Source organism: Lacerta agilis, chromosome 13 (genome assembly GCF_009819535.1).
Source record: "Lacerta agilis isolate rLacAgi1 chromosome 13, rLacAgi1.pri, whole genome shotgun sequence".
Classification (NCBI taxonomy): domain Eukaryota; kingdom Metazoa; phylum Chordata; class Lepidosauria; order Squamata; family Lacertidae; genus Lacerta; species Lacerta agilis.
In genome coordinates, this window is record NC_046324.1 from 49,434,836 (window position 1) to 49,454,098 (window position 19,263).

The following is a 19,263-nucleotide window of genomic DNA, read 5'->3' on the forward strand; positions in this document are numbered from 1 at the left end:
ACAGCTTTCATAAGCTGATGCGATCACAGCAAAATAGGTCACAAAGAATTATACTCTTTTAGTGCTTACAAAATACCAGGGTTGTTTTTAAGCACACAATAAAAAATACTACCAGTATGAATTATGGCACTTTCATCACAACTTATTTTTAAATTTGTCACCTTTCAACAATAATTAAGCTTTTCTTTTTTTTTTTGCTAAAGTTAAAGATTAAGGCAAACAGGCCTTTTCTGTCCACAATAACCAATTTTCTGATGATTCACTACACTATACGAGCTCTAGGGCAGTATTCTATATGCACCACTGAGCATGGAATACTGCCCTAGAGCTGGTACGGTGCAGTTGTGCAATTGTGAGCAAGAAACCAAGCATCCATGTCAATTGTGCTTCACTAGTAGCTGTAGGCAAACCACTACTATGTCTGCAATATGGGTATAAAACTAGCCTACTTGTGCAAATATGTGGAATATAGATGAAGCACCACTTGAAAAGGAAGACATTTCTGAAATCACTTCTCAGGTATAATGTCAACACTAGGCAGCATTTTTGTCAGTTCCCTATTTAATTTTTTCAATTATTCTGCTCCCAACTTTTGACCTAAAGCCCCCAAGATAGTGTACAGAAAACAAACACAAACTTGGATTTATGCTGCTTTCTTCAGCCACCAACCAACCAGGGAAGGGAACCAGATGAAATTGTCCCCAGGCAGATCAATTGCAGCACGGCCACTCTGTATTGCTCTTATGTATAATCTCTACCAATAAGAACCCACTAACATGCTATAGGCCAGGTGTGCTAAGGGAAATCTTTGGAGAACTCTTGAGGTAGTCTGGGGAACAACTCCCATGTGATGTAGTTGTTGCTGGGCTAAATCATCTGGGTTGGTAGAGATGTTTGGGCCCACATGAGAGATCCTGGAAGTACTAAACAAGCAAGCCAGGACCAGCCTTCCTCCCCTCTCCAGTGTGTAGGTTTGTGTGTGCAGGTAGACTTTTATGTGGAAATCATTCAAACATTTGATTAACCTGCCCACATGCCCAGTGGTACAAACTATGCATCTGTTTCAGCTCTTACAGTGCTTCTAGAAAGTGGATTTTGTAATGTTTAGGTTGGTCCTAATAAGGGTTTTGCCATACTGTTGCTTCTCTGTGGGTTTTTTTTTACCTAGTGTATGAACTATATTTTTGAATGCTTCCAAGAAAGTATTCAGGTCGTATTTTGACAAGGGAATGGAATTTTACCATTGTGGAACAACCACTGAAAATACCATTCTGTGTGCCTTTGCAGTTTGAATTTGGCACATAAATCATGAGAACAGTCTTGGTTGATATGAAAGTACACAATGGAGTAAAATAAGGAACAGTTTTTTTAAGGTATGAGGGGCCCAAATGCTAAAGGCTTGATTTTGTTGGTTTTGAAGAGGATACTTGCCTGCCTTTTAGAACATTTATCAGACCTTCTGCATAGCCAAAGCCTCTCAACAGCACATTGGAAGAAACCTAAATTTGCATGTCCCAGTTATAAACAAACAGGCAGGCTGAAAAGAAAAGATTTATAATGTGTGTGCCAATAGCTACAGTAGTGCCAATAAGTTGTTTTAATATGCTGCCAAGTCCTTATTCTGGGGGAAAGCATACAGGCTCTTCATTGGTGGCTTTTGTTTCAATGCATTTTATTTCAATACACATACCGTTAATGCTTAAGCAGCACTGTTTGAAAGTCTAGAAACTAGATCCTCCTCCAAATCTCTCCCTCCCAACAAAATACTTTTAGCTCATCACCAAAAAACCCAACCCTCGAGGGTTGGTGCAATTTTTGTTGTTTGGACTATAGTAATTGCTGCCTACAGAGAGCTAAAACTATGGGAGGTTTGCTAAATCCTAGGTAACTTGCTGGCCCATTGAGAATGGTTCTTTAAATCAGTGAAATGAATTGGTGGCAGAAGTAGAAACATCTACCATATCCACAGCAGGGGTGGTATTTTAGTCACTATCTCAGAGCCACAGAAAGTCTTTTTTAATGGGCCTCAAACTGGCCAAGTACGGTAATCTCTGTTCATCCCTTAGAAATTTATGGGGATGGCAGAATGCTACTCTTTATTTTGGATAACACAGTTGCTAAATTGATAAACTCAAGAGTCAGTTTCAACAATATTCTGTTATGCTAACATGGTAAATTCTGTTCATGTGCACAGTCCACTTGAATATGCAGTGTAACATAGGAGCTGTGAACTCAAGCCAACTTGCAGCTGCCATTTCATGAAAAATGATTCCCCCCCCCCCCGGGCAAGTCCTTGCTCCTGGAGTTTATATAAAAATAAGCAGATTTTCAGCGGAAAGTCTATTTCCATCTGTGTGTGCACATGCATGTAAATACACATATATGCACACACACCCTGTTAAAGACATAGAAGGAGGGGGAATCCTCTTTGTCCATGGCTAGAAACACCAAATGCACAATATACATTATTTACAGCAAATCTTCCTCTGACAAATGAGAAGATGAAGATGAAGCCTGTTTCGTATGTAATATGGCAAAGCGTAAGTTCAAGGCCTGTAATAGACTGTCTGATGTGTAACCCATTTCCCAGCTTAAAAGTAGCATTACATCAAGTATTCCAACAACAAATCTTTCTTTTCCCTGCTAATTGCACTCAGGACAAAATGTTCTCAAGGGTTACAATTAAAGGCAAATGTCTTGTGGCTTTGGCAAGAGGAAGAAAGAGCGGGTAATTCAACGGTTGTAGAGCACCCAATACTACTGTACTGGATTGCAAAAAAAGATTTTGAATTCAAAGCAAACTATTGAAACACAGTATATGAGCAGTGCTATGATTAGAAAAGAGGTTTCCCTTATCTGTGTGAAGCTATACTGTTAAAAGATACTTTTAGGATTCCAACTAGTTATTTAAACCAGACTGCACTGTAAATCCTGAAATTGTTAAAACATCCTGCCTGTTAGATGCTAAGCTTCTACTACAATGTTAATCACAAGAATTGTATCAGTGTGTGATCATGACCAAGGCATGCAGATGAAGGGATGAGAAGCTGGAGAACTAGAGCTAACAGCATCTTAAATGGCAAAATAAATTGGCTGAAAAATAGATTAGGTTGAACTTGATTTTGACTGCAATCCTAATCTCCATTTACTGGGAATCAAGTCCCACTGAATTCAATTGAGTTTACTGCTAGGTAGACATAGTTTAGGATTGCAGCCTTAATCTGGCTACCAAAATCTTTAAGGTAAATTTGCCCCAGCAAAGGGCTTCCATCATACCAAAAGATAACTATCTGATACCAAAGGAACACAGTAATATAATACATTTTACATGCAAATACTACGGTAGCCATACAGAAAAAGAAATACACTGCCAGAAAGAGTTGTAAGAAAAAGAACAATTTGAGAACTGCAGCATATTATTTCTAAGTTTTTATTTTAAAACGCAAGTGGTGGCATAGTTCAGATTGTTATAAACGGGTTTGTGCTAGTCTCTGCCACTTAAGGGCAAAGAAAAGTTAATAGGTAAAACCGAGGCACTTTTGGGTAGAAAATACATCAAGTTCAATTTTTTAATTGAATAGTCAAGGCTCCTTCTAGATTGTATATTACTGCTGAGGAATCAAATTAAAATATTGTGACCAGAATACATAAGAGCTACTTACAAATGCCATGGGTTGTGAACATGTCTAATGGGAATTTTCTCATTTAAAAGCAGCTGCATATTCCACATCACAAACTGCTCTTGAAACTTCTCATGTCAAGATAGCTATTTGAGAAACACAAATCAAACATCTTTTTAGGCATGTGGAATTTCAATTTTCAAAAGAGACATCAATGAAGAAACCCAATGAATAGAAATCGGCAATCGGCATTCCCCTTAACCCTTGAATAGCCATAGCCTGCAAAATTATTCAACACCTTAGCGTACTCATGGCAAAATTGTAATAGTTTTCTTTTCTAGAAGCAGATATGAAAATAGTAAAATCATTGGTCCTAGAAAGTAAGACTAGTGTCACTAGAAAGTCTCCAAATGTAATTTCATCTCAAAAGGGTGAAAAGTCTGCTGCCACTATGTGGTTATCATCTTATTAAAATTTTAGTTTTAGATAAAAAGTAGGAGACAAACTCTTTATTAATTTCCAAAACTTAGCTTGATTTTGCACAAATATCACTATAAGAGTGGAAAATTTCTGGTTCAAAGTAGGGTACACCACACAAAAACATGCTTATATAAATGTGAGTAATCCCCACAGGGAAAAAAAATCCTGGAATTTGTCCAAGCAGAATTCATGAGAGATTTGTTTTAGTTTGGTGTTATTGGTGGCATTTATACCTGGAGTTTTGCCTACTGTGTAAGACATGATTGTCCCATAGGGGCGTAAGCTACAGCATTCTGATAGCACGATATAGGAAAGAATAAGCCCTTTATAATTTGATATGGCAAGTATGGTACCAAAAGTATGTTAAACATTTCTTATGTTTAAGAAGATCCCTGAATAAAGCCTATTGCACTGAAAATGTAGGGTTTAGTGTAGTTAATACATACCTCATATCAGACAGAGTGTGAAACATCAGTACACACAAAATAGGCACCCATAGTTAAATTCAACACTTTAGAATTAAAAAGTAAGTTCACATCAACATTATTCACAGCCTCCTGCAAATTCACATGTACTCTGTAGTAGCCTTAAAGGGGCAACTATAAACTTGACAGTTTACAATATTTTAAGTGTATATTATATAGCCTAGTAAATTCATACAGCAACAATTAAGGATGAGTTCAAAGCAGAGCTCTTCTTTCCAAACTCAGTGCAGCTGTGAAGTGGAAACCTCAAGAGCATTTGGCTTTAGTGCTATGAACAGCCTCTGCTTACCAAACATTTGGCTAAGGAATAGCATTAGCTTCCCTTTTATGAGAACACCCATAATATGTCTCATACATAATATTCTGTCAAGAGCAAGTTTTCATATAGTTCCAACTATAGGTTTGAGAACAGAGTTAATGTCTCAGCAGAGCATCTGAGGTGTGAGCTCCAGCCTCATGCTATATGAAAAGTAAAATAAAAAGAAAGTAGAAGTCTTATTTTCCATGATGCAATAAACACTGTAACATGTAGTGCAAAGTTCAGCCCTGTGTTGCACCAACCCAGGTCTTGGATTTCTGCCCCCTTTCAGGCCAATTGCTAAAATGAAATTCACTAGTGTGGCCAGCCAAGTTCAATTTACAGTTGTAAACTTCGACAAGAGGGAAACTGTAGAAAGTCTCAAAGAAGATCTGGATAATCATTTTGGCAAGCATAGTCTGGTTACTGGCAAACAATTTTGTGTACACCAAACCTAGATATTGACATATTGCAATGTATTCTCTGAATAGAAGTATCAATGAACTTATTGGATTTGTTAATTCAGCACCCAAAACAAGTGAGGCAGACAGGCTTTACAACCAACAAACTCTCTTGCACAATGACAGTGGATTAAAGAACACAAAATGTCTTTACGTCATTTTTCAAACTTAGAATTATCTTTTCAAAAGGCAGAAGGCTATAATGTTATTCAGAGTTCAAAAGAAGGCACTGCACTTGCAATTTACTACTTTCAGTAGTTTTTGTTTGTTTGTTTTTAGTTAAGTGATACAGTAGCTAGCTTGAGCTCTCACAATCCTTCTGCTTGTTGCTCCTCCGTTGGGACTGGCTATTTTGCAGCTTCCTTGAGCCAAGTAACAGCATGGATCTTTTTTAAAAAATCCATCATATAGGCTATAAAGGTTGGGCCTTCAACTAGGCTAGGTTTGAACAGACAGTTTTCCTTCAGTTTTCCTTCACTGCAACATAATATCCTTAAGGTTTTCCTGAAGGATTGTATCCTTCACAGCATGGAACACAAAGCGGATGTTTTCAGTGTCTATGGCTGTGGTGAAATGATGGAAGAGGGGTTTACTGCGATTCCGCCGCTTTCTGTCAAAACACTGTACCAGGTAACGCTGAACATCTTCCAGCCGGTGAGGATCACCCCTGAAGTCTGAGAAGTACTTCTTTATGCTGACATTCTTCACTTTCTCCACAAGTAGGTCCATTTTGTTAAGGAAGAGAATGATGGAGACATTAAAAAAGAGCTTGTTGTTGACAATGGTTTCAAAAATGTTCATAGATTCAACTAGTCTATTTGTGCGTCTATCTTCCATAAGGACCTGATCATATTCACTTGAGGAGACCATGAATAGTATAGATGTTATCCCATCAAAACACTGAAACCATTTTTGGCGTTGAGACCGTTGTCCACCCACATCGACCATTTTGAAAGGAATCTTCTTGATGATAAAGTCATGCTCCACAATCCCCTTGGTAGCTTTTCTAGCCAGCAAGATGTCTTGCTTACTGGGAAAATAGTTCTGCAGAAAGAGACATGGAGGCAGGGAAAATATCAAAATGGATCAACAGCTGCTTCCATTGAAAGAGGGTACAGATACACTGAGTCAGGGTAGTGACCAGAGGGATAAAGGAAGGAGAAAAGAAACTAATGATCAATCTTAAACAACCTGCTCTGCTGAAAATGTGAGTTGAGTCAAGTTCTGTAAGTGAATCACAAGGCCACTCTGCTACATGAACAGCTCACCTTCACTTAAGTTATTTTCATTATATCTACTTGGTTGCATGAACTGGCTGTAAACCAATTCAATTTTTGAAGTAACAATCTGAATAGTTTACAAGCCTCCTCACTATCACGAACATATCCTTTGAAATTCTGTGTACCATCCTTACAACATATGCAATAAAAACTGGAGTTTCTGACAGCCTACAACATGCAAGTTTCACTGCTGCTTCCCCTGGCCAAGTCTCACTGCCATTACATCCAAAGTAAAATGATGTGGTCTATTTAACAACTTTGCAATGAATTGAGCAACAATGCAGACCTATTTTTGTTCCACCTCTCTCTCTCTCTCTCTCTCTCTCTCTCTCTCTCTCTCTCTCTCTCTCTCTGACTTGCTGACAGTTCCATACAATTCATATCCCATTTGGGAATTATTCAATTGCCTATAATCACATACTGTCACACAAACAACCTTTTTGTCCTAATACTTCATATTGCAAGTATTAAGACAAAAAGGTTGTTTGTGTGACAGTATATGAATATAAGCAATTGCATAATTCCCAAATGGGATATGAATTGTACTAACTACTTTATGTACAATATTCTTTTTTAGGTGGGTGGGTGGTGGGTTGTAAACATTATTCACTTAGGAACTGTTGTCTTTCGCCACAGAGTAGATAGAACTGGAAACAGTGACTGCAGGTGTTCCCAAACTGTGGTCAGTGAATTTACCAGTGTTAGTCGAGCTTCATTCAGTTATCTAGATTTGTGGTTGAAATGGGAGATGGCACATCAATATTCATATTATTTTTAATTGTATTTTTATTGTATTTTTATTTATTTTACTGTATTACTATTTGAATTCTATGGAATTAATTTGCTACCACAGGCAGAAAAATCATTAAGTAGCTCACAAACACCTTCAATTTTTAAATAGTCCTGGGGTGGGGGGAATTTGGGAACCACTGAGTTAATGGATGGTTGAGGAGGACAGTAAGCAGAGTTTAGTTCTGCTTGGTGATTCTCCATTTAGTTCTGCATTTTCTACACTGTGCATTTGTACACACATTCAGTTTTCTGTCATCTTTGCATCTTAATACTGCTGTTTCTCTCAAAAACAGGTTTTTGTTTTCTTCACTGCCATATGGTTTGAGCATATCAGACAAAGAACATAAAAAGGTACAATACATTAGGTACTGGAGGACAGAATGGGGCAAAGAAAAAGTAAATCTCACCAATTGGCCAATCCGGTCCAGATTATCCAGAAAATATTTCACCGATTCACCCTGTTGAGAGAAGAGGACATTTGCAGCTAATTTCTGGAACTGGGGTTTACAAAGCCAAACCATGTTTAAAGAGGGGGGGAAACCTTCACTGTACTGAAGCGATATATTATCACTGATAACCTCTGAAAACAAGTTTGAAAAGACCAGCATGTGGAAACACATAATGCCAAGTAACGTAGCCTTCCAACAAAATATAGCTCAGTCCAGTCATTTCCAATCTGAAAAGGGTATACAGCCTTTACATGGTTTCCAATTAAGGCCATCACATGCAACTGAAAATCCTGATCTACTTCCTTCATGTCCAGAAGCAGGTCCTCCAGGAAATACCTTCCAGATTACTCTGAAGCAACCATACAGGAAGAGTAAGAACAGGAATGGCATGTCAAAACCTGCTGCTTCAGAGCAACTGGGACTTGGACAATCTAGCAGGTTTCCTTTCACCCTTGAGATGCAAAATGTTTCTGACTCTAAGCTAATAGCAGCAATGAATGCTGGCTAGAGAGAAAGGAAGCCCTAGTTCAACAGTCTTTTTAAAAAAGTCCCCAAAACTAAATATTTATTATTCTGTTTCAAAGAATTAAGCTGCTCAATTATCATTAGTGTTTGCTTTGTGGTACACAATATTATATTCTCATTATTATTCCTGTTCCTCCTACCCAAAGAGTTAAACACAAAAGGTTGGATGATTAATTTTGCACTGCTGTATATGCTATGCTGTATATCCTCTGACTCAATCTTGCCAACTGGGACCACATGGGAGGTGATGTTCCCATTGTTGAGCAGCAGCCATGAGTCACTGCACAACTGGGAATTGGAAAATCCGGAACTATGAGCAGCAGGGCCTGAAATAGGCCAGGTCCCACATTTCAGCATTACTTTGAGCTTCATATCTTGTTCTTTGGATATTTCTGGCTTATATTGTAGAGCTTCTTCCTGCTTTGGTCTTAAAAGGGAGGACTGTGGGGACTCTTGTGTCATTTTCATTTGTGACACTTAACAAGTTAACAAGAAACAGAGGGTCTTGCTCAGTGCATTGACATTTGGAACAGCCACTTTGGAAAGAGTCTGCACGCAAAAGCACCTAGACAACAACTTGTTTGGTGTTAAGACATGATGCAATGCAGGGCTTTCCAAACAGTGTGTCACGACACGTTTGTGAGTTGGCTGCAGTGTGTATGTGTGTTGCACAAATGCTCAATTTGATAGTAAAACTGAATTACTGTGCAATGTGTCACCAACATGAAAAGTTTGGAAAGCTCTGATGTAATGTATACACAATTTTTAGTTGTGTATAAAGAAGCTAGCATCAGTAGGACTTTGTTTCTTCATGGATTTAGCACTCATGAGATATGGACTCCATATGAGGTCTCCCAGGGACAAAGCCAACTTAATTTGCTGTTGTCAGATGAAGCACAGGCGCAAACTGCAGAAATTTCACACTTGAAGCTTTAGCTAGGTGATCAGCAACCTTTTTTATATATATAAAGAGTGTTAACAGTTCTGATATTTTTCTACCAGTAGTTTAAAAGCTTCCCTCTAGTTAATTTATTCTAATATTAGATAAGATATTAGATCATTCGGTCTACATTTGCTAGCCCATTAACCTTTTGCTTTTCCCAGGACAAAGGATTAATTTAGTTTTCCTGATTATGATTCTATGAAGCCCAGTTCCTAAATTTACTTCACAGTTTAAGTTTAAATCCAGACCAGGAGTTACAAAAAAGAGCATCTGTAAAAGTTCCAGATACATATATTTTATTTTAAAAAAGCATTTCTAAACCACTCCATCTTTTTTAAAGAATCTCTAAGTACCGGTAGTTTACAATATATATACAATATAAAAATAATATCCATTAATACAAAAATATAAGCTAAAACCAACATTTTTTTTTGCATCCTTCTGTCTGAACCACCTCCAGGGGTGAAGTCAAACCGCTGTGTTGGCATTGACAGTGGGGTGTTTTCTTTCTAATCTCGCAGGAACAAGAGCTTCATTTTCACTGGCTGCTTCATAGTTCCCAAAGTACAGAAATATAGTTTATGACAGTGGTCCTCAACTGTCCTTTTCTCTGTACCACACTTTCAGAATAAAAATTTGCATGCACCACACCCCATTTTTTAATTGATAAGAAATACACTGGAAAACTAAAAGAAACAACACCTAAAATTGCTTGATTTCCCCCTCCCCCCATATTCTGCAAATTAAAATATTATTTTGATAGTAATCTATGCTACATTATACTACACTGAAATGTTTAAATGTTTCTTGAGTATTTCTGCCATACTTGCTATTTTCAAGTGCCACACATCCTTTCAGAACCACTGGCTTATGACTATGTGGGACTCTTAACACTGATGCCACTAAATCAAAATTATTATGCAGGCAGACCTCTACCTAAAGCAGAGGTGGGGAACCTTTTTGACCCAATGGGCCAGATCAGAGCTGTACTCCCCACATAGCACTTGGAGAGTTCAATCCTGCTTTCTGCAGGGATCAGGTGTACAACCAGCTGCAACTCTACCTGCTGCACACCTACTTGCACTTTGAAGTGCTATGGATATTAAAGAGTTTTATAATTATAAAACCAGAGGCATGGAACCTGTGACTCTCTAGAACTGTTGGACTCCAATTTCCAGTAGCCCCAGTCAGCATGGCCAATGGCCAGTAAAGATGGGAGTTGTAGTCCAGCAACATCAAGGGTGGGGCATAGATTCCCAACCCCTGTTACAGATGCAGCCTGTGAATTACATTCCACTGGCGATATTTATAACTCAGATAAAAGCAAATATTCCCCATCCAGTTTCGCAAGTTGGGCAAGAGTATAAATCCTACGCTCAGTTCATTTCCCCCCAAAGGAGACACTGATCTGGGATGTTTTAAGTTTGGGTTGCATCAGATAATTGAGCCGATTCTTAAGAATTAGTAAGTGAAGAGTTAAGAAGAAATAACATCAGTTTCACACAGTTGTCTCATAAGATTCACAGTATTAACACTCGCATTAAAAACCAAGTAGTTAACACAGTATGCTTCATATGTGTTAAGTGATGTTTCAGTGGAAGTACTAATCTAGAAACCTCTGCACAATAATGGAAATACAAACTTTAAACTGTCTCAATGCCTCTGAAAAACAGTCGGGATTATACAGATGAACAGAAGGCCAGGAAACTTTATAACAGTTTATAACTGATAGCACATTTGTAAAAGGAGCTAGAATTTTATTAATGTAGCAATGACATCTTTAAAAAAGGAGAGTAAGGCAAACATCATTTTGCTAGAATGACAATCCTAGTAGCATCAATGTAGTTCAGTGAAGTAGTGTATTTTTCTCTTCAAATACTCTATCAAAAATGTAAGCTAAATTTGCAAGTGGTCATACATAATGGTTTAGGTGTATGAACTTGCTTAATTTACTTCAATGATATGTTGCAAAATTTTGATGACTACACCCATGGACAGGTACTGAAAGAGCCAATGGGACGTAATGGAAACAGGCTAGGACAAGTTGAAGTTAATAGAATAGTAAACAACTTGCTCCTGGGCCCCTAACATCATTAACTGAGATAAAGGACTGCCTTCAAATTAAAGCCCTAACATACAGCTAAGCCACATAATACAGCTATTACTCTATGACTTAGATACTGAACTGCACAATCACATAGGGATTAGTCTACAGTTACAGACTACAATAGCCCTGTTCTCAGAAGGCTAGAAGCTTTGACCTAGAGCTTTCCCTAAAAGTCTGGAGTATACTGAAGAATTTGTACCACTAAGGTAACAACCAAACCTTGGAATACCTTAACTGTAAATAGCTTCAGATTTTGCCTCTGTTAGCTATTGTTATACTCCTTTCCCCTGAAGGTCCTTGTGCAACCTGATGTCTGCATGATACCTAGTAGAGTTCCATGTGAATGCCCACCTCCTTCCATATTCTACCATAATACTATATGGAGTTTCTTTTTTCTTTTTCATGAAAATAAAAATTCCAACGAAGAAGTATATATCTTCATAAATTTGATTTCCCATCATTCTCAACATCTTTTCACTCTAATAAACCTATTGCCTAAATTTATCAGCAAAATCATAATAAAATATTGATATGCATCTATGTATATATATCTAAAAAGGTAAAGGGACCCCTGACCATTAGGTCCAGTCGTGTCCGACTCTGGGGTTGCGGTGCTCATCTCGCTTTATTGGCCGAGGTAGCCGGCGTACAGCTTCTGGGTCATGTGGCCAGCATGACTAAGCTGCTTCTGGTGAACCAGAGCAGCGCACGGAAACACCGTTTACCTGCCCGCTGGAGCGGTACCTATTTATCTACTTGTACTTTGATGTGCTTGAACTGCTAGGTAGGCAGGAGTATACATATCTGTTTTAACCCATTTAACATTTATTTACAGAGCTTATTCAAAAGCTGCTACAGAATTCAGATTGCAACACTTATTTTTTAAGTAACTCTTTAGAGGTTTCCAGTTATCAATGAACTCCTGTTTTTGCTTATCTTTAATCTTTTCTGAGAGACTATCTAGTTCAGCATATTCTACCAATTTTAGTAACCATTCTGATCTGATGGGGATTTGGTCACTCTTCCAAGGTTTTGCTATAAGTATTCTTGTGGCTGTGGTGGCATACAGAAATATTTTCCTTATCTTCCTGGCTATATCTGGTCCTGTAATGCCCCATAAAAATGATTCTGTTTTTTTTTTGGGGGGGGGGGTGCATTTAACATTATTTGAAGCTGAGTATGTATGACATTCCAGAAGGTTTTGATCTTTTTACAAACCCACCACATATGGAGTATGGCTCCACTTGATTCTCCGCATCTCCAGCATATATTAGGGACACTTTTGTACATTTTGGAGAGTTTAGAAGGGGTTAAATACCAGTGGTATAACATCTTTTGAAGGCTATCCCTTAATGTATAGCATGCCCTAAAGTTCCAATTTACTTTCCATAGGTGTTCCCATTGGCTCATCTTTATGTTGTAACCAAAGTCTTGGGTCCATGTGATCATTGTGGACTTAACCTCCTCCTCCTTGACTTCCCAGTCAAGGAGGAGTCAGTATGTTTTGGAGAGGGTTTTATTTTTAGAATTTATTAGATCTGATTCAAATCTGGAAATCTCCACCAAAAATCCTCTTTTTAAATCATATTTGAAGGTTTCAAATAATTGATAATATTTGAACAAGTTTAAGACTTGATCTCTTATTTCTTTAATTTTTTTAAACTTTAACTAGTACTCTTCTTCTATTAATAATGATTTATAGACAGGACAATTTCCGTTTGTGTTTTTCCTTTTAACGGCAAGAGCTTCAGTTGGCGAGATCTATCATGGCACCTTAGGCCCGAGAAGGTCCTTATATTTTCCTGAAACAATGTAAAGGGAATTCCTGATGATGTGATTCAAAAAATTCTTATGAACTTTTTAACCTTTTTGTAGCCCAGGTATGCATGCCAGCCGAATCTGTTGTTGTACCCCTCCAGGTCCAGCAATTCGGGATTTTTGAGTGTGCACCACTCCTTTAACCAGGTGAGACAGGCTGCCTCATAGTACATTCTTAGATCTGGCAGACTATGTGCAGTTTCATGGCATTACCACCAGCCAAGTCCCTCCATTTTTGTGTTCATCTAATGTCTTCATCAAATCTGATTAAGAGTTCTGGAGTACTCAAATAATTGCATGTTATTGTTATTGTCTGTCGGTATGCTTTTTGCTATATTTTTTATCATTGATGCTTTTTAATGTGTTTCTAATATTGTACACCGCCCTGAGAGCTTTTGATAAAGCATGGTATATAATTTGAATAAATAATATTAATAATGCCGTAAAATTTGTTTTAGACTTCTACTACTTATAGCTCTGAAGCAGTATTTTGAGCAGCCAAGTCATAAGTAAGATAAGCTGTCACAATGTTAACACATATTGTAGCCAACCTTGATGCATAAGGTATGCCTAGAAAAAAAAGGTAAAAATAAGCTTGATAATTGCTGTTCTTGTGGAAAAAGAGATAATCCTCTGGAATTAGTTATTTCTCAGCATTTTGACATTTTTATTCAGTTGAGATATTTCCAAAATAAAGAAGGGAACATTTTGGCTGATAAACCCATGAACCCATTTCTCTCAGTTGAACTATAAGCAAAGCATCCAATAATAGACTCTTCTTGCAGGTTCTCCAATGGAGGGCTATATCAGAGATTTAAAAGGTCGCTGAGAGGTTGCTGTTTCAGTAGAAGTGTTAAAACCAGTAAACTAATCCTTTTCCATCACCAGTGGCGGGAGCTGAACAGACCACACCTTAGCTACACAGAAAACACACACACACACACACACACACACCTATTAAGTTCATAGCTCATTTGCCTGTCTCACAGATATACAGGTAACTGGCAAGTCCCAGAAGAGACTGTTCAACAAGAGATACAACGAACATCAGAAATATGGTACTGCACTGGACTATAGTGATTCAATAATCACAATATATCAGAACTAGTCACGGGATAAGAAATATATCCTATTATTCCATTTGCCACTAACTAAAAACACCACAATCAAGTTAACAAAACAGTATATGAAGAAACAGTATTCTGAAGAAGTGTGTGTATACACACAAAAGCTCTTACCCAGAAAGCTTATACCAACTTGGCCCTCCAGCTGTTTGGGACTACGGTTCCCACCATCCCTGACCACTGGTCCTGTTAGTCAGGGATGATGGGAGTTATAGTCCCAAAACATCTGGAGGGCCGAGTTTGGTGATGCCTGGGGGTGCCTGGCTTATACAGTCATACCTTGGGTTATGGCCGCTTCAGGTTGCACGTTTTCAGGTTGTGCACCATGCCAAACCCAGAAGTACCAGAACGGGTTACTTCCGGGTTTCGGTGCTCACACATGCACAAAGCGCCAAATTGCAACCCACACATGCGCAGACATAGCGCTGCAGGTTGCGAATGCGCCTCCCGCATGGATCACGTTTGCAACCCGAGCATCCACTATACTTAGTTGGACTTTAAGGTGCTACTGGAATTATTTAAAAACATTTTAAAGATCCTGGTATTTAACCCCTTCTAAACTCTCCAAAAGATCCTTTTAAATACCGTCTTAAGGCAAAAAGACCTGATTCTCTTAAGGGAGTTCCTTTTGGATCTCTCTCTCTCTCTCTCTCTCTCTCTCTCTCTCTCTCTCACACACACACACACACACACATATATATATAATCTTGTCATTTATTAAAACAGTATATGGTTAAAGAACAGGAAAAAGAGATTGGGACAATTCTCACAACAGAGAGTTGTAGGAAATGGGATCTTCCAATGTATGATATTGGGCCTGATGCTTTTAAATTTATTCATAAATGACCTGAACTTGCAAGTGATCAGTGTGTTCAGCAAGTTAGCTGATGACATCAGATTGTTCAGAGCAGTGAAAACACAAAGCGATGGCAAGGAGCTCCAAAAATATCCCTCAAACCAGATGAAAGAGCATTAAAATGACAAAGACTATGTAATGTAAGAATGTGTGAAGTGATGCACATTGGGAGGAAAACCTTAACCACATGCACACTAATGGGGCACAAACTGAGGATGACCTACCAAGAAAAATATATTGAGGGTCATGATGTGAAGACAGTTGCAACGTTTGTTTGCTTATTGTTTATTCATTAACTAACATACTGCTTTCAGGTGAATCTCCCAGAATGTTTCACATACAAATAGTTTTTAAAATAATAAGCATCAGGTAAAACTGCACCATGAAAAAACTAGAATAAGCCACACAAAAGGGGACTCCCCCCATGAGATTGGCAGCTCTTCAAGCTGCTCTGCCTTCCCCTTTCCCCTATGAGCAAGACAGTCCTCCACTGTGGGAGTGAGAGGCCACCTCATCTGGAATACTGGGAGCTAAACAAGCTTGAAGGCTCACAGGCTTGAAGGCTACACTGTTTTGCAGCATAGAGACTTGCAGCAGAAAAACACTCGCCCATCAAAACAGTACAGCTGTCCAGACAATGCAACTCAAGATGTCCCTTTAAAAAATGGCACCGAAGACTGGCAAAACATCAGCACCCAAGCTGCAGCATTCCTTGGACTAGGATGCTACTGTTACTGTTAGCGTTACTGAAGAGGGGTGCAAATCATTAGCATTCCAGCACAAAACATGTTACGTAAAGAAATGGCAATCTATTAAAAACCGTTTCTTCCTGGTAGAAGTTTTCTAAGCTTTTTTTGCCTGACTTAAATGAATAAATAGAGCTCAGTTAAGCAGCTTCTTTTAGTGATGTGGTAGGGCAAGTTACCCTCTCAGGACACATGCCTGAAGTTTGTTCAGGAGTCAAGCCAAATGAAGCACAAGTCTGCCATAGTCTGAACTGCAGAAGTCAATGTTTGAAACAGAGAAAACATTTGAAAGGTGTCAGTAAATTACTACTCAAAGCAACACTTTCCATATTCTCAAAAAGAACACCTTGAAGATTGTTTCCGGAAACTTTTTTTATGGAAGGAGGAGAGAGAGACATTAAAACAAATAAGTCAAGTCAGCTACTTCACACAGCCTCTTTTCTTTAAACATAACTGCCAACTAGAAAAAAGAAATGATCTTCCTTATATATTACACAGTGTAAGTGAAAAAATGGATTCATAGCTGTAGATCTTTTAGTTGTGAAACTTGTGACTACAGTCATTTTCACATAAAGCCTTTTTTTCTTTAACTGAAAAAGCCTGAAGTTTCACATGCACTGATTCACATCAGTGGTCCATCTTCTGTCACCTTCAACAGAACAGTGGCTCTTCAGAGTTTAGATAAGAAGGTTTCCCTGGTATGGTTACCAGATATGCTTTTAACAGGAGCTAGAAGTTGGGGACTCAACAGAGTGAAAAATTTGTAGATTTTGACTGGCTGGGGAACTGAATAGTTGATGCTGATGTCAAAGCATTTTTTAAAGCTCGGATCTCCCCCCCCCTTCATCTCTCCCCCCACCGCTACACTTAAACAACTAACTATGACCCCCCCTTGAATAAACGTCACACTTGTCCCAGAAAATATTACTGAAGTGGTTTATAAACGGCTTTCTTGCCAGTCTGAACAATATCACTTTTTAGCGAGGCAGAGTTGTGTTCATGTACTAATGCTCTCATTTACCTGCACAATAGGGAAATGACCTAACATACCTGAAAACACCTACAAGATGAGGAACAGGAATTAATGGACAGTCCTATCATCCTGGAGGATATAGATGCGGTCCTCAAAAACCTGAAACCACACAAAGCCCCAGGCCCAGACAGCTTTACAGCAGAATTCTACAAGAAATTCAAAGAACCCCTAATGCCCTACATGACCCGCCTATTCAATGACATCATAAAAGGGGGCCCCATTCCTAAAACCTGGAACTCCTCCAAGATAGTCTCTATCCCAAAACCACTCAAAGACAGTCTCAAAGTAGAATCATACCACTCAATCTCATTACTAAACCAAGACTACAAGATATTCACAACAATCTTGACTAACCACCTAATTTTTTTCCTACACAAATTATTAGCCCCAGACCAGACTGGCTTTATCCCTGGCCGCAATATAACAGATCCCATCAGGAACTACTGAATCTGATTGAACACAGCAAGGCAACTAAACTCCCACTGACAATTATGTCCCTAGACATCCTCAAAGCTTTTGATTGCTTAGAATGGAAATAACTATTAGCAGTACTAACAAACATGAAATTTGGTCCCAACTTATTACAAACCCTCAAACAAATCTACTTCCAAGTCTCAGCAAAATGCAGGACTCCCAGTATGCACTCTAATACCATAGCAACCAAAGAGGCACAAAACAAGGATGCCCACTGTCTCCCTTCCTATTCATCCTGGCTCTGGAACCTCTAGCAATCCAAATCTGAGTAGCCACAAACGTAAAGGAAGTGGAAATAAATGGCAGAACCAATAAATTAGGGCTCTTTGCAGATGATAAGGTGAGTTATTTTTTTGGGGGGGGGGAGGCACTCCACGAACTGGGAGTCACCACCAAAGAAATCCTTTCTTAAGTTGCCATTGAAGGTGGAAACATGTGGGAAAAGACTTCTGAGGAAGATATTAACTCTTAAACAGGTCAATACAGGAGAAGGCAGTCCCTTGGGTCCCCTGGTCTCATAGAAATTATGTTCAAATATTTTTGTTCTGGGTCTATGGGAGCTATCAAGTACTGGTAGAGAGTAATGATTAAGTGTGAGATGGGAAATTTCTGGCTCAAATCCCATTTTGGACTAGAATGCATTGGAAAAGCTGCTACCGCTTAGCCTCCTATTGAGATGAACTGCTGTACAAGAAAGGATTATAAGATTCAGAAAATGACGAGAAACTTTCTTTTCTTTTCTTTTCTTTTCTATTAACATATGTTGTTGTTCAGTCGTTCAGTCGTGTCCGACTCTTCGTGACCCCATGGACCAGAGCACGCCAGGCACGCCTATCCTTCACTGCCTCCCGCAGTTTGGCCAAACTCATGTTAGTAGCTTCGAGAATACTGTCCAACCATCTCATCCTCTGTCGTCCCCTTCTCCTTGTGCCCTCAATCTTTCCCAACATCAGGGTCTTTTCCAGGGAGTCTTCTCTTCTCATGAGGTGGCCAAAGTACTGGAGCCTCAACTTCAGGATCTGTCCTTCTAGTGAGCACTCAGGGCCGATTTCCTTGAGAATGGATAGGTTTGATCTTCTTGCAGTCCATGGGACTCTCAAGAGTCTCCTCCAGCACCATAATTCAAAAGCATCAATTCTTCGTAAATATATGTGTTTTATATTAACATATAAAACACATATATTTACATTTACACATCCCACTACCTTATTTTCATAGCATAAAACGTACCTACATTATTCTATATAATACCTACCTATACTATTCTGGGAAAATATTTATAATGAATTGAAAAAGATGTTTAGATTTTCATTTGGAAAAAAAATCAGAATCCTTTCTTCTAGGTATCATGTCAGAGGAAATAAAAAGAACTATCAGACCAATATTTATGTATGTGACTACGGTGACAAGGTTATTAATTGCCAAAAATTGGAAAAGCAGCAGCGTCCCAACTAAAACAGACTGGCTATCTAAAATGATGGAATACTTCCATATTGCCAAATTAACAGGGAGGATAAGAGGAGATATGGTACAAAAAGTGAATAAGGAGTGGGCTATCTTTAAGGAATACATCAAAATCTATGTGGAAAAAGTAGAACTTTTGACAGATATTGAGTGAATCCAGAAAAAGATTAGAGTGAAAATAAAGTAAAGTTAAGATAGAAGAAGAGATTAAAGAAAGAATGAAATGTTAAGCTAATTGAAAAAATAAAGTAGCGTAACAAGAACGGCTGGAAGTCAAGTCACTTGGTGGGTGTCCGTGTGGGGTAGGT

At 38.5% G+C, this 19,263-nt stretch overlaps 1 protein-coding gene across 1 annotated transcript in view; it reads right to left on the reverse strand.

Annotated features, from left to right (window-relative positions):
* Window positions 1–4,599: 4,599 nt before the first annotated feature.
* The window catches only part of GNA12 (G protein subunit alpha 12), a 33,406-nt gene continuing 18,742 nt past the window's right edge, over window positions 4,600–19,263 (reverse strand). Inside the window, exons 3-4 of the mRNA XM_033166847.1 lie at window positions 7,824–7,874; window positions 4,600–6,388 (exon numbers count right to left, since the gene is read on the reverse strand). Of these exons, the coding sequence (XP_033022738.1) occupies window positions 5,819–6,388; window positions 7,824–7,874 (621 nt within the window). The 3' untranslated portion in view covers window positions 4,600–5,818. The remainder of the gene's footprint in view (window positions 6,389–7,823; window positions 7,875–19,263) is intronic.